This window comes from Epinephelus moara, chromosome 16 (genome assembly GCF_006386435.1).
Source record: "Epinephelus moara isolate mb chromosome 16, YSFRI_EMoa_1.0, whole genome shotgun sequence".
In the NCBI taxonomy this organism is placed as follows: Eukaryota; Metazoa; Chordata; class Actinopteri; order Perciformes; family Serranidae; genus Epinephelus; species Epinephelus moara.
The window spans coordinates 31,621,091-31,635,793 of NC_065521.1; the positions used below are offsets into that span (position 1 = coordinate 31,621,091).

The 14,703-nt window shown below is 40.4% G+C and overlaps 1 protein-coding gene across 1 annotated transcript; it reads left to right on the forward strand.

The window, feature by feature from the left end:
- Nucleotides 1-2,749: 2,749 nt before the first annotated feature.
- On the forward strand, nucleotides 2,750-14,552 carry LOC126403071 (cytosolic sulfotransferase 3-like). Its single transcript, XM_050065490.1, has 8 exons — nucleotides 2,750-3,983; nucleotides 4,380-4,518; nucleotides 7,092-7,199; nucleotides 12,479-12,609; nucleotides 12,790-12,916; nucleotides 13,017-13,114; nucleotides 13,397-13,571; nucleotides 13,664-14,552. Exons 2-8 carry the CDS (start codon nucleotides 4,380-4,382, stop codon nucleotides 13,774-13,776), a joined length of 891 nt encoding a protein of 296 aa, XP_049921447.1. The 5' UTR covers nucleotides 2,750-3,983; the 3' UTR covers nucleotides 13,777-14,552.
- Nucleotides 14,553-14,703: the final 151 nt, after the last annotated feature.

Here is a 14,703-nt window from a genome sequence, read left to right on the forward strand (position 1 = left end):
GTTGTGAACACTGCAGTCCGTTGATTGGTCAATAGTGGATGGTCAATCTTGGACAGTCACTCAGCTCAGGGCTCAGTTGTGGCTGTTTTGAAGCTCATGTAACCACTGTTCATACCGTGGAGAGTAACTGTAACTATAACTATAAAATGAAATGATGTTTTGCTGCCTCCCCAGCAGCTGTAATCTGAGACAAAAATTACTCAGTTCACTGGGCAGACTTCTGGCGACTTTTAAGGTGGATATTAATCAATGCATTAGTTGACGACGTGAATCCACCAACACACCTTAAAATTCACTGTGACAACTTTGACCTTTTCATCATTTTTTATATGACATACACTTTAAGTAATGAGTGGATCTTCAAGCATTTATATTAATTTCAACAGCATATATCCCAATCCTCACTCAGAGAAGAAAAAGCATTGTGGAGTGTCGTTCCTGTGGGCTCTGGCAACACTAAACCCCTGAGCTTGCCTTCGAAGCACTAAATGCACAAACCTGCTACTTTTAAATATCCCATTGAGAGACTCTCACTGCAGCCTGTTTTATTTTGTTCTGAAGATGTCGGCGTGCAGCCCCGTTCTGTGGACAATAAACAGAGACTTCCATCTCTGTCACTGGTAATGAGGAACTACAGTGAGTGCTGGACGGAGCAGTGAGTGACCACAACCCCGCCCACATTTAAGAGTACTGCTTGCGGTGGAAACGCTAGTGTCTAGGTACCATGTCTGAAGGGTTACTTTGGTTCCAAAGGAACCATACCAAAAGTGTTTGGTGGAAACGGGGCCTCAGTGTACATTTGCCCCCCTACACTGCATAGTTTCAGCTGAGAGATGTGTTCAAGCAGAGACTGCAATAATTAAAATTAAAAATAAACTCATATATGGTATATTATTACACCTATTTTCCTTATTTAAAAAAGCACAAACGAAAAATAACAACTTATGTACAGTAACCAAAGTTTCTCTTTCACTGAACTAAGGCTAATGTAGTTTGTCGGTGAAGATTCTCAGTCATCCAGGTCATGGTCATCGTAAGTGCTAATATCGTAGGCAACTGGACTTGCTTGCGTTTCTTGAATACGTTTCACCTCTCATCCAAGAAGCTTCTTCAGTTCTAAATAGGCTATGGCTAATGTAGCTTAGCTGCTTTGCTAACTCAAAACACACTTCGTTTAAACTGGACAGAAACAAAGTAACACTCACCAAAACTGGCTTCGTTTGTCTACGACAGCCCATTGGTCCGACATCCCATTGTTCCGAAGTCCGTTCTGAAATCATCATGATGCCCTGTGGTTAAGGTCTGGTTAGGTTTAGGCACAAAAACCACTTGGTTAGGGTTAGGAAAAGATCATGGTGTGGGTTAAAATGAAAAAGAAAGTGACAAACACATAAGCCGTGAGCCTGCTTCACCTCAAGCCTTTCCCAGCTGACTCAGAGCTGGTCGCGGCGCACCATCAAGGTAGAAATACGGCCGCCGGGAGCCAATCAGCACCGCGGACCGTCGGACTAATGGGATGTCAGACCAATGGGCTGTCGCCGCGGACCGTCGGACTAATGGGATGTCAGACCAATGGGCTGTCGGACCAATGACATGGACCCCAAATGACCATGGCGAAGAGTTCAATGTCCTCCCTGCTGATTCTGGTTGTATACTCTGACCTGAACTCTGCTTCTTGTCAGTTTGTCTGAGCTGGTCTGCTACCGACCAACACTATTAAAGGTCCAGCCACTAGAAAACAAACTATAGGATACAAACCACAGGACAGTGATGATTTGATTGTTTTCACAACAGCTACAAGTGTACAGATTTCTGTACACATTCACAAATCTCATGCAAACATCCAAATTGAGGAACTCTTACATAACTCTCTGCTCACATTTGCAAATAGCTCCACTACAATAATGGCCCCATAAATTACAGTATAATGTATTTCACAGCTGTGATGTGCTTCCAATACATAATGTTAAAGGATGAAGTACAATAAAAACAAATGCTTTTGCCCTTTGCTCAAGGCAGTTCAGACAATAATTTCTTACAGCTGTGCTTTTGGCAGGCAACCTCCACTCACACTCCAGATATTTATTATGCCTACATATGTCCTCTAATTTGTATGATTTGGAATAAGAACAATTGGAGAAATCTGTCTTTACCTTTGGAAATCAGCTCCAGCACTGTGCACCATAGGTACCCAGTACTTACAAAAACATTCATTCATTCATTCATTCATCTTCTAACTGCTTCATCCTCTTGAGGGTCGCAGGGGGGCTGGAGCCTATCCCAGCTGACATCGGGCGAGAGGCAGGGTACACCCTGGACAGGTCACCAGACTATCACAGGGCTGACACATAGAGACAAACAACCGTTCACGCTCACATTCACACCTACGGACAATTTAGAGTTATCAATTAACCTGCATGTCTTTGGACTGTGGGAGGAAGCTGGAGTGCCCGGAGAGAACCCACGCTGACACGGGGAGAACATGCAAACTCCGCACAGAAGGGCTCCCACGCCCGGGATCAAACCGGCAACCCTCTTACTGTGAGGCGAGAGTGCTAACCACCACACTACCGTGCCACCCACTTACAAAAACATTTTCGTTATAAATCATTTCTCCTTTCCTCTAAAATACCCAGGAGGTACTTGCCACTAGGCACCTACAAAAATTCTTACATTAAGAATTCACCTATTCATAGATGCTAGAGCTCCATCTACAGATTTCTGTTAAAAGTGACATATTCTGTCATAGTCTCTGTATTTTTACCCCGAACGCAAAAATTCTTCTTTCTTCAAAATTTGCTTAAGTTTGTGCGCATTCAGAGTGGTGCAGTGTGTATGTCTGGTGCTTTTATTGTGAATAGTTCATCTTGTTTCCCTACACCTATAATTAAAAGTATACTGTGCAAGATGTTCCTAAAAAACAAAGTATAGACACATACAGAAGTAATCCCTTTAAGACACCTTGACACCTCAAGCTCTTTGTCATTTTCCTCAGGCCATTCCTAAACCTTTCTTTCTTTTTCTTTTTTTTTTTTTTTGCAGTGTTACATAGTGCATTGTCCTGGTGGTGGTGGTGGTAGTGGTGGGGGCACTGCAGTTGTGGAGTGCCATTGCCATGAGGGGGAGTACTTGGTCTGAAATGGTGTTTGGGTGGGTGGAGCAGGTGAAGTCACATGAATGCCAGGACCCAAGGTTTTCAAGCAGAACACTACGTTGTAACAAGATGATCAACTGAATGTTATTCATTTCAGCTGTCAGTGGTTTTAATGTTTTGGCCGACTTTCAGATCAGACTTTCCTGTCTGTCCTGGTCACTTGACATCCTCCTTCACCAGTACCTTCATCCCAAGTCTAGCACCCTGAGACTGTACAATAAGTGAAAGAAGGAGGGCAGAGGACTGGTGTGATCCAAAGCCACTGTCCAGTGTTCTTGATCTCGACCATTTCTTCAATCTGTCAGTGGTACATGCCGTGCATGGACTTGTCCTTCCATGATGGTTCATACTCCTCTTCCTCATTCTTGGGTTTCTGCTGCTTGAGGTATTCACTTGGGGCCATCTTCCTGATGCATTCCTGGATCTTGGTTGTTTCGTCCCGGACAGTGGCTCTGATGCTCACCAGTCCTTAGTGTACAGTCTCAGGGTTCTGGACTGAAACAGTGGCCTCTATATCCTCTTTTGGCCAGCTTATTATATCAAACTCAGAGTCTTCACTAAATGGCCCTATTGACTACACAGGAGTCAAATGACCAGGACAGACAGGAAGTCTCAACTAGTGAGTGGTTCAAAGATACAGGTCTGGGAGACTATGGACCCATAAAAGCCAAAAGTGAGTGAGTGCCACTCAAATCACATCTAGAACTCAGCTTGTGTTCATGTGCTGAACAGATTAATTTGCCATCAGAGGGGAGGACTGTTAAAGATTTACCATTGACAGAAATAAGCTGGGATCAAAGGAAAAAAACAACCAGGAAAGAGCAACAAGGTATGTCTCCAGATAATTTTATCATTATAGTGTGCTGTTTTACAAAATGCTCACTTTCCAGTGAGGTTTAATAATTTCTTAACTTGTAACATGTAGCTAACATGTAAAAAGACTTTTTGTCAGTAGTGGAAGAAGTATTAAGATCCTTTGCTTAAGTATAAGTAGCAATACCACACAGTGAAAATATTCCACTACAAGCACAACAACAGTACAACAGTACTTAAGTAAAAGTATGTATTAGCAAAATTGACCTAATTTTTTGCAATTTAGCAAATGTGTGTGGAGACTTTTGAAACTGTTTTTTATCTGTGTGTGTGCATAATCAGATGTGTAAATGTGTAAAAACAAATCTCTAAATGTGTACTGAGATTTGTGAATTTTCTCTCTTTTTTAAAGATGGATGCGATTTCTCGACCAGAACTGTTTGATTTCCAAGGAATCTGGTTGACGCACTATTATACAGACAACTGGGAGAACTTTGAAAACTTTCAGGCCAGGCCAGATGATATACTTATTACATCATACCCCAAAGCAGGTCAGTCTGTTAACATTAACAAGATGTGCTTTGGTTTATACTGTAGCTCTGGTATAGATGTGTGTATGGATGGGCTGTTGCTGCTTTCTCAAAAAACTGCTCATATTAACAACTTCACACTCAACAGTGCACATTTGCACTCCTGCAACACATAGGCTATAGCTGTAGATTTTTTACTAAATGTATTCAATCCTCAACACAGTCACGTAGCAAAACCATACAACAAAAGGCAATACCGGAAATTGTCTCTGCTAAAAACAAGATGCCTTTCCTAGTCTCTTATAGACTGCAGTTTGGCCTTTGTTGTGGATCAAAACCTAACATCCATACATAAGGTCAGTTTCATTTTGAACTGGAGCATCCATCTGCAGGTTAATTCCATATCTTACTGTGTTACATCCAATAAAATTAGGGTGCCTCACTCATAGGGTTGGGATCCGGATCCGGTTCTTTTTTGGAACCAGGTCCAAAGTTCCGGTTCTGGGACCGGTTCCATCACATTTGGCGTAACGGTTCCTGCAAACGATTCCTAGATTGTAAAAAAAAAAAAAAAAAAAAAAGTCACGTGCATTTCCATTAGAGTGCAGCACAGGCCGCACATTTCTGTCCGAATCCGACCGAGCCCGACATTATCTAATCACTAAAGCACTGAGTTTGTGTCACACAGTTGTCATGGTTACAGGCTATTTAACAGGCCGGGCGTGCGCCGGGTGCTCAGCGGAGAGGGAGACCTCCGTATTTGAGACGGGAGCGGGTGGCGGGAGGTCCGACGCTTCCAGCGAGGGGAGAGGGATAAATATAACAAAATAAGATAAAATAGGAGACACCTGGCTCCCTCTTTTATTTAATTTTCAGCGTTTAATCAAGGCGGAGGCGGGCGGCTGGAGGTCCGACGCTTCCAGCAAGGGAAGAGGTAGAAATAAAACAAAATAAGATAAAATAGGAAAAACCTGGCTCCCTCTTTTATTTTATTTTCAGCGTTTAATCAAGGCGGAGGCGGGCGGCGGGAGGTCCGAGACTTCCAGCGAGGGGAGAGGTAGAAACAAACAGCCAATGTGTGTGTGTGTTCTGTTCAGGTGTTGTCACGTAAATAACAGTGCCCAAGCATGAATGCATATAAGTATTTTTTATTACATTGTTGTGGTTAATTTTAATAGTGTTACTGTAGAAATCAGAGAATCACTTTTTGTTGTTATATATTCTCAGGGAGATGATACAAGCTCTAAATCTGAAATACACACCACACACAAATGTGTATTTTCATCTAATTGTACTGTGCAACAGTTAGAATAAAGTTTTTGTATTTGTATGATTGCATTTGTGTTTATTATATACTTGTTTAAGTATAGCAAGTATAATGAATATAATGTAGGAATCGGTAAGAGGAATCGGTAAGGAATCGGACCGTTAAGAAGGAATCGGTAAGGAATCGGAATCGTTAAAATCCTAACGAGTCCCAACCCTACTCACTCAATACATTATTGTATTTAAGTTTTGGCAGAGGAGTAAACATGAAGTTCTACTGAATGACAGGAAATGTGTCGATTGGATAGTTTTGGTGTTATCCTTCATCATCAGGATCCATGTGGGGAAATCAAGTTTATTCAGCAGCACTTAATGCTTTTAAAGTGTTTATATTTAAGTTCTTTGGTTTGACACAAAGAGGTCATAGAGAAATAACTGATTGTAAGCATTATTAATAGGCTATTGTTAGGCTGCAAATCAATCATGTTATGAATAATGACTAACATAGAGACAGGATGAAAAGAAGGAGTCTTGTGCAGCAATGATTCAGAGTTTGATACTGTGGGATCACTGTCACACACTTTTTAATGGACTTCATGAACAGACAAAGTACACGGAGTTGGATACAACCAAGACAGTTTGACCAGCTTTTTAATCAGGGAAAATACTCTCACTGATGTGTATATGTGTTACTGTGGTTACATGTATGAATTAGCATAAATAGGTTCTGGGATACACATGGCCTTTATCAGGATAAATTATGAGATCGCAAACAGATTTCACGATCAGCAGATGTATTTATTATTGGTCTAGCTGTTGAAATCATGTTGACATCACATATCTGCTATCATAAAATCCTGTGGTTGGTTTGTTTTCGTTCACACCACAAACAAATAGCATCAGAGTTCATTTGGAAGCGGACTAAGGCCCGCCTTTTCAAGCTGTCTCGGTTCGGTTGTTTGGTCTGTACCTGGATACTATTGACTGCATTCACACCAGCCCAAACGAACCATACTTACCATGCATACAGACCCGAATTTGTTTTAACCTAACCAAACAAGTTAGGTGTGAAAGCACTCTTAGGAATGATAGGAGATGAAAAAACCCACCAGTTTTTGTTATCTTTGCCACCATTTTGACTGCAATGAGCCAGGAGGGACAGTTACATTAGGTGCAGAATGGCCACAATCAGTTCCTGCGGCAGCATAGCAGCCAGAACAAAGCCCTCTTGCGGACATCTACATTCTGCTGAGTGCACTTTTCTAGTTATTTGTAGAATTAATTGTAAATAATTTATAATATCTTTTTTTCTGCCATCTCCCTTTTAGGAAACACCTGGGTCGCCCACATCCTTGACCTGCTGCATGCTGGCCCAACATCTATTCGTCTCTTTGCAAAAGTGATTCCCTTGGAGATCTGCATGCCAAGTGTGCCAGGTTGAATCATATTTAAGAATATGTGAATGTTTTTATGCCATTGTTCTCAGCCTTCAGCTTAAATCAGTCAACTAAGATGTTTGCATAAATACCATGTCACTGACTACGTTTACATGAACATGAATAAGCCATTTATGAGGCTTTTCCCAGTTCTGATCATATTCAGGAAATGGTGTTTACATGAGCACAGAGAAATCGGGTTATTCATATTTCCAATTACATATAAAATACGAGTAAGCCTGTTACCAATTACTGCAGTCTATTTGCACAGACTGGGACTGGGAATAACTGGGATAAGTTGTACACATGCAACAGTATTTTCTTTTGGAGAACTCTAGCGAGCATATCCAGGAAAATCACACAGGCCAGGAAATATTGCGCAAAATAACCCCAGTCAGGCCACTTTTTTGTAGTAGGGGGGTCTGAGGGTCCCCACCAGGAGAATTTACTTCAAAGACTTATTTTTCTGCATTTTTGTGATTTTTAGTGCAAGTGAATCATAAAAACTAATGAGCCAACAACTGCTTGGTACAATGTACTGTTAAGGTACTTATCATCAAGGAAGGAGGGAGACGACATAAGGACTAACCTTTAACCAGTACTGATTAAGTAATAGTTTATTATTTAATAATAATTTCTGAAATATTTAAAGAAATATCTTACCTGCAAGTTGCTTACTGGAGTTTCTCTTGCATTACTACTCTCCCCACCTTCAAAAAGAAAAAAGCAAGAGCACAACATATTTTTCAGTGTATGTATTATAATACAGATTTGTGCATCAGAACTCAGTTTCTTCTACCATTTGGAGGGTCCCAACCCCTATGTAAAGAACCACTTGACTAAACTAGCTGACTCTTATGATGTTATGATGCGTGTCACCTCGTGCCTATGACCAAATCACAGCCATGCTGATATACAGTAAAACAGCACTCCCTCTTATGTAATATTGCCTTATTAACATAGTTCTACAAGTACAATTTATCAACAGTAAAATGCAGGAACAGGTTATGATTCGTTTTTTTATTTAATAATTCATTTGGCTCCGCCAACACAAATAGTTCAGCAGCTGGACTGGGACAGTACTGTTGCCAAGCAACACAAACATTCCTGCACACTAGCTTGCGACCTTGTGCTTGGACACAAACATTCCTGCACACTAGCTTGCGACCTTGTGCTTGGTTGTAAGCTACATCTTTATGATTCCATTTTTTTTGCGACCAGTGAAATAAGTCTGTTGACAGTCACTTTGGTGGAATACAGGTGATACTAATGAGTTAAGAGCAGGGGCGTAGTGGGACACAAATTCAGCCCGGTGCACCGGCCCACACACCTGCCCACACACTGGCCCACACGTTTCTACCTATAATCCTCTATATGCTTGTACACACTACACAAACGCTGTCCTCAGAATTTTTTATTTTTATTTTTTATATACTTTATTAATCCCCGAGGGGAAATTCAATTTTGCACTCTGTTTGTCAATTACACACAGGTCCGAACACACCACACTGGACCTATACATGCACTAAGTGGAGAGATGTCAGAGTGGGCTGCCCATGACAGGCGCTCCGAGCGGTTGGGGGGTTCGGTGCCTTGCTCAGGGGTACCCCGGCAGTGCCCAGGAGGTGGGCAGTGCCCAGGAGTCCACGCTCCATATTTTGGTCCGGACGGGGACTTGAACAGGCGACCCTCCGGTTCCCAACCCAAGTCCCTATGGACTGAGCTACTGCCGCCCCAAAAAGAATCAACTGCATAAGAAAATCAACAGTTATTGTTTAATTCCAGACTATAAAATAAATGCAATAATGAATTGGCCACAAATGGCTTATTATTTAACTTAAAATAAGAGCATATGACTCTATCCTAATGCATCTAATTTTATGCACAGTATAATTGTCTGCCTTGCCCTGCCCAGCCTACAATGTATGATCAAAAATGAATAACAGTTGAAAGTATTCGAAATGTCCACTCCCGTCTAGCTATGATGCTAGTTAGCCAACTTTGGCCAAAGCTTACCTGTCGAGGAGAAGAGTAGCCACTTCGATATCCGATTTCAAATTCTTCTCCGCTTTCAACCATCTCCACCGTTCAAAAGCATCTCCTATAGACCCTCGCTTTGCCTTGAGTTTTGTCTTGGTGTTTTTTGGGAATTAGTCGCACCGTCAGCCATTGTAGCTCAGTCGTAACTGTAACTGATGCTGAGACTCTACTGACTGTGTGACTGGTAGACGGCGGTGGGTGGCGCAACAGGCCAAAACACAAATTCAAAACATAAACATGATTTGCAGACCGTAAGTTTTTAAGTTTTTAAATATTCTGGCTGTACTATTGTTGTCGGTGAGATCAGTATGTTATATGAACATTATTCCTTAGTCTCTGTGACATATTAGGAGGATTTTATGACTATTTGCTTTAGATTTCTTACATATAGCTCCTTTAAGATATCTGTAATTCAGTTTTGACTAGTAAGATTCAAACTACTTTTGCCATTCAAGTGTATGGGGTTTCTATGGCAAGCCGTTTTAACATTTAATCGCTACGTTTGACTATCCGGAATTACCATTATAGATATCAACAACGTCATTTTGACTAGTAGTAATGTCATTGTGACTAGTATGAATTTTAATTGAAGATATCTATAATGTCATTCTGACTACTCAAAACTACTGTTACAGATATCTGTAATTCAGTTTTGACTAGTAAGATTCAAACTATTTTTGCCATTCATGTGTATGGGGTTTGTCATTATAGATATCTACAATTACATTATGACTATCTATAATTCCAGTTTGAGATATCTACAACGTCATTTAATTCGAATTCAAGATATCTACAGCGTCATTCTGACTATCTGAAACTCAGTTCAAGATATCTAGAATGGACCATGTAGATATCTTCAATTGATGATAATTAAAGATATCTTGAACTTGAATTATGACTAGTCAAAATTAAATTGTAGATATCTCAAACTGGAATTACAGATGTCTACAATTCAGTTGCAGATATCTGCAATAACAATTGTAGATATCCGCAGCTACATTGAAGATATCTATAATGACAAACCCCATACACATGAATGGCAAAAATAGTTTGAATCTTACTAGTCAAAACTGAATTACAGATATCTGTAATTAGAGTTTTGACTAGTCAAAATCTAATTACAGATATCTTGAATAAGAGTTTTGACTAGGCAAAATTATGTTGCAGATATCAGTAATGAATATCCAGTCTAGCTATTAAATGTTAAAACAGCTTGCCATAGGTTTCTCATTATAGATATCTCCAATATAGTTGCGGATATCTGCAATTATTATTGCGGATATCTGCAACTGAATTGGAGATATCTCTAATTCCAGTTTGAGATATCTACAATTTAATTTTGACTAGTCAAAATTCAAGTTCAAGATATCTACAACTTCATTCTGACTATCTGAAACTTAATTCAAGATATCTAGAAAGGACCATGTAGATATCTTCAATTGATGATAATTAAAGATATCTTGAACTTGAATTATGACTAGTCCAGGACAGGAATTTCACGAGGGCCACGAGGCAGATGAAGGGAATATAACTTCATGATTACTCTACTTAACGACAACTACGCTTGTTCCTGTGAGTAAGTGCAATAAAACATCTGAGAGCCAAGTCAATACTTTATCAATACATGTGATCAGCATGTAGACAGCCATATTTCATTCTGTCTCTCATTCACGGTTGCGGTGCTAACAGCAAAATAGTAGTAGAAATAGTAATTGAATAGCTCTGCTGTAGTTTGTTTCTTTGTTAGCTATCTAACAACACATCAAAAATAATTGTAACGCCAGGGCCACACTGCCTGCGAAGCGCAGCGCACCGAAATTCTCGCGCGCGCCGGAGAACCTCCGTTCACATCAGACGCGCATTTCTCCACGCCGTCGACAAGCGATTCTGCTCCCAGCTGTTATTTTTCACTGCCTGGCTTGACACATTCGCTCGCGNCTAGTTAGCCAACTTTGGCTAAAGCTTACCTGTCAAGGAGAAGAGTAGCCACTTCGACATCCGATTTCAAATTCTTCTCCGCTTTCAACTGTCTCCACCGTTCAAAAGCATCTCCTATAGACCCTCGCTTTGCCTCGAGTTTTGTCTTGGCATTTTTGGGAATCATAACGAGGTTGTATTTGTTTAGTCGCACCGTCAGCCATTGTAGCTCAGTCGTAACTGTAACTGATGCTGAGACTCTACTGACTGCGTGACTGGTAGACGGCGGTGGGTAGTGCAACAGGCCAAAACACAAATTCAAAACATAAACATGATTTGCAGACCATAAACTTTTTTTTTAAATGCAAATATTCTGGTTGTACTATTGTTGTTGGTGAGATCAGTATGTTATATTAACATTATTCCTTAGTCTCTGTGACATATTAGGATGATTTTATGACTGCTTTAGATTTCTTACATATAGCTCCTTTAAGTTTTTTTATTTTTGTGTTTACGCGCCACCCTTTCTTTTTTTTACCGGCTTTATTCATGTTTCCTGTCTTTCTCCTTTCTCAGTAGCTAGCACTAACGGTCAAACTAGCCTGGTCTGCCATGAGTAATGACTGATTTCAAGAAAAACGAGAGCCTCTCTCGTATTGGAGGAGGCCGCTCTTATCCCCTCCTTCAAGCATCAAAACACAAGATTGACACCTACGTTCCCTCTGAACATCTCACAGCAAACAAACAACATGGGCAGGACGCCCATTGCAGCACTGACAGCTAGCAACTAGCTTGACATTCACTAGTCTTTTTTCTTTCTTTCTTTGACCACCGGCCCACTTGGTGACCAGCCCACCTCGATTCGGCCCGAACGTCCCGATGGCCAATCCGCCATTGGTTAAGAGCTTGATCAGCACTTTGCATCATCTTCTGATGTCATATGAGCATACCTGGAGATTTGCAGCGAAGTATTCTTTCTGTCCTTTCGTCCTTTTCTGAGCATCCACCATTCTATTCAAATGTTATTTGTGGTAATATGTTTCATTTTGCGGTGCATTAACATAATTAAAATGCCCCCAGCCTTTCCTCACTTGGTTGGCTGCTTTGGGTGCATTTGACACAGTGCGAAGTGTTCACAACACTCCCAAACAAAATTTTCTTTAATCTGCAAAACTCCAAAAACCTGATCATGGATGGGTTATTCATGTTCATGTAAACACACTAATCCTATTGTGTTTTAAAGGTTGTGTGCCAGGGAGAGTCCCTCACATTTACCACACTGTATGATTCACTGACATGTTAACTGTTTTACTAATGTACAGGATTAGGGCCTTCTCCACCAGTGCTAAAAGGAACAGAACTAGTGGACATGCTCACCCACTCTCCTCGAATCATCAAGACTCATCTTCCAGTCCAGTTTGTGCCAAAGTCCTTTTGGGAGCAAAACTGCAAGGTCACAGATGCCTTATACAATCATACAATATTAATAGCTGAAAATTGTTCTGAATCAAATACCTGTGTTATACAAAGTTAGGAAAGAGGACAAGAGGAAATGCATCTGATGCATGGGTACCTCCAGCTACAAGTACAGGTTTTTACATTTTTTTTATTTACTCTTTTTTTTTTTGTGCAGATCATCTACGTGGCCCGCAATGCAAAGGACAGTGTGGTGTCTTATTTCCATTTTGAACGCATGACTATGATTCACCCAGAGCCTGAAGACTGGAGCAGCTACCTCCAGAGATTCATGGAGGGAAAGAGTATGTATGAAATACTGTAAAAGATTGTTGTTTGTATCAGAGATGCACAGATTTACTCCACACTCTTGAAGTGGTTTCATTTATTGTTCTGTGGCTTCAGTGGTCTTTGGATCCTGGTACGACCATGTGAGCGGCTTTTGGGAGAAGAAACAGCATTATCCAAATCTCCACTACATGTTCTACGAAGATCTGATCAAGGTAATATTCTTCTTTTTTTCCTTCTTCTTCTTTTTTTTAATTGATTTATTTGTGCAGGGATAATACACATTAATCAACAACAACATTTACACTTTGCTGTAAATGCATCAGCATTAGCTAGAGCTAATTTTCAGCTGCTGTCCCTGGGCCTGATGTTGAATTGCCATTGTGGGTTGTCTGTGCATGTGCTTGTATGATTCACCATCTCCCTGTTCAGATTACTTTTCCAAAGTTCATTGCTGGTGATAATATGATGAAAATATTTGATCACTGTGCTTCCAGGATACTGGACGAGAACTAGACAGACTCTGCTGCTTTCTTGGTCTGTCTCCTTCAGCTGAGGAGAAGGAAGCGTTTCTCAGAAAAGTGCAGTTTGATGAAATGAAAAAGAACGACAAGGTTAACCAATCAACGGTCGGAGCGATGGATTTCAAAAAATCTTCCTTCATGAGGAAAGGTACACTGGATAATGAAATGCATGTGACATGACAAAAAAACAGATCTCCACCTTCAGCTAAAATACCTGTCTGATTTTCTGTGGTTCTGCAGGAAAAGTTGGTGACTGGAAGAACCATTTCACTGTGGCCCAGAGTGAAGAGTTTGATGAAGACTACAAGAAAAAGATGAAGAATCCTACCCTGCAGTTTCATACTGAAGCTTAGAGGTTGTGAAGAGTCCTGAACTGAGATGTGATCAAACAGATAATCATGCTGATGTTACTGAGTCTGATGTTTAGTTTTATTGACAAGAACAATGTCTGTTCTGTGGAGGACATTTGTTCTTATAATGAGAACAACTGATGTTATAAAATTGTCAAAGAATTTTCCAAAAGATGTGAAAAAATCAAATCTTTATGAACGTTTATGCGTTTGACCCACGTTGATTGTTGAAGTGATGATTGCATTTGTATTTACCTAAATTGACTGAATTCAATTTCAAAGATTTCCTGGAAATTACAGATGACTGCAGTGGCACTTCAAATATTTTGTACGATGCATCAAGACTCATCTTCACTGTTTTTGCCAGTGTCCTCAGTGGGCTGTATGTTACTGTTATTACTAGGTCTGAAGGTCAAAAACTGAGGAAGGGGACCAGTGACAGTTTTAATAATGAAACCACTGATGTTTGACCTTCGCCGTGCAGAATAATGTATGTGCAGAATTTGTTTTCACAAACAGCAACCTTTGGGGCTGAAAAGGAAGTGCCAAAAACTGCAGTTCTTCAGTGACCACTTGAGGCTGGCTCCAGGCACCAGTCAATCCCCATAGATCCCCATGTTAAAGTGCCCAACGTTACAGCAGAAATAAACATGTTTACAACCTGACACAAAAAACTGTTTTGGTTCCTGAAGCTAACTTTCCCCTTCATGGCAACTGTATGGGGACTGAATTTTTAACGCACCCGTTTACAATTTATGATGGCTAAAAATCATATATATATACAGTGGTGTGAAAAAGTGTTTGCCCCCTTCCTGATTTCTTACTTTTTTGCATGTTTTTCACACTTAAATGTTTCAGATCATCAAACAAATTTAAACATTAGTCAAAGATAACACAAGTAAATACAAAATGCAGTTTTTAAATTAAGGG

Excerpts from the sequence above, each read along its gene's own strand:
- LOC126403071 (XM_050065490.1), top strand. The coding sequence starts at position 4,380 with ATGGATGCGATTTCTCGACCAGAACTGTTTGATTTCCAAGGAATCTGG. Across the intron at positions 7,200-12,478 it reads CTGCATGCCAAGTGTGCCAG|GATTAGGGCCTTCTCCACCA; the intron begins GTTGAATCATAT and ends ACTAATGTACAG. Across the intron at positions 13,115-13,396 it reads TCTACGAAGATCTGATCAAG|GATACTGGACGAGAACTAGA; the intron begins GTAATATTCTTC and ends CTGTGCTTCCAG.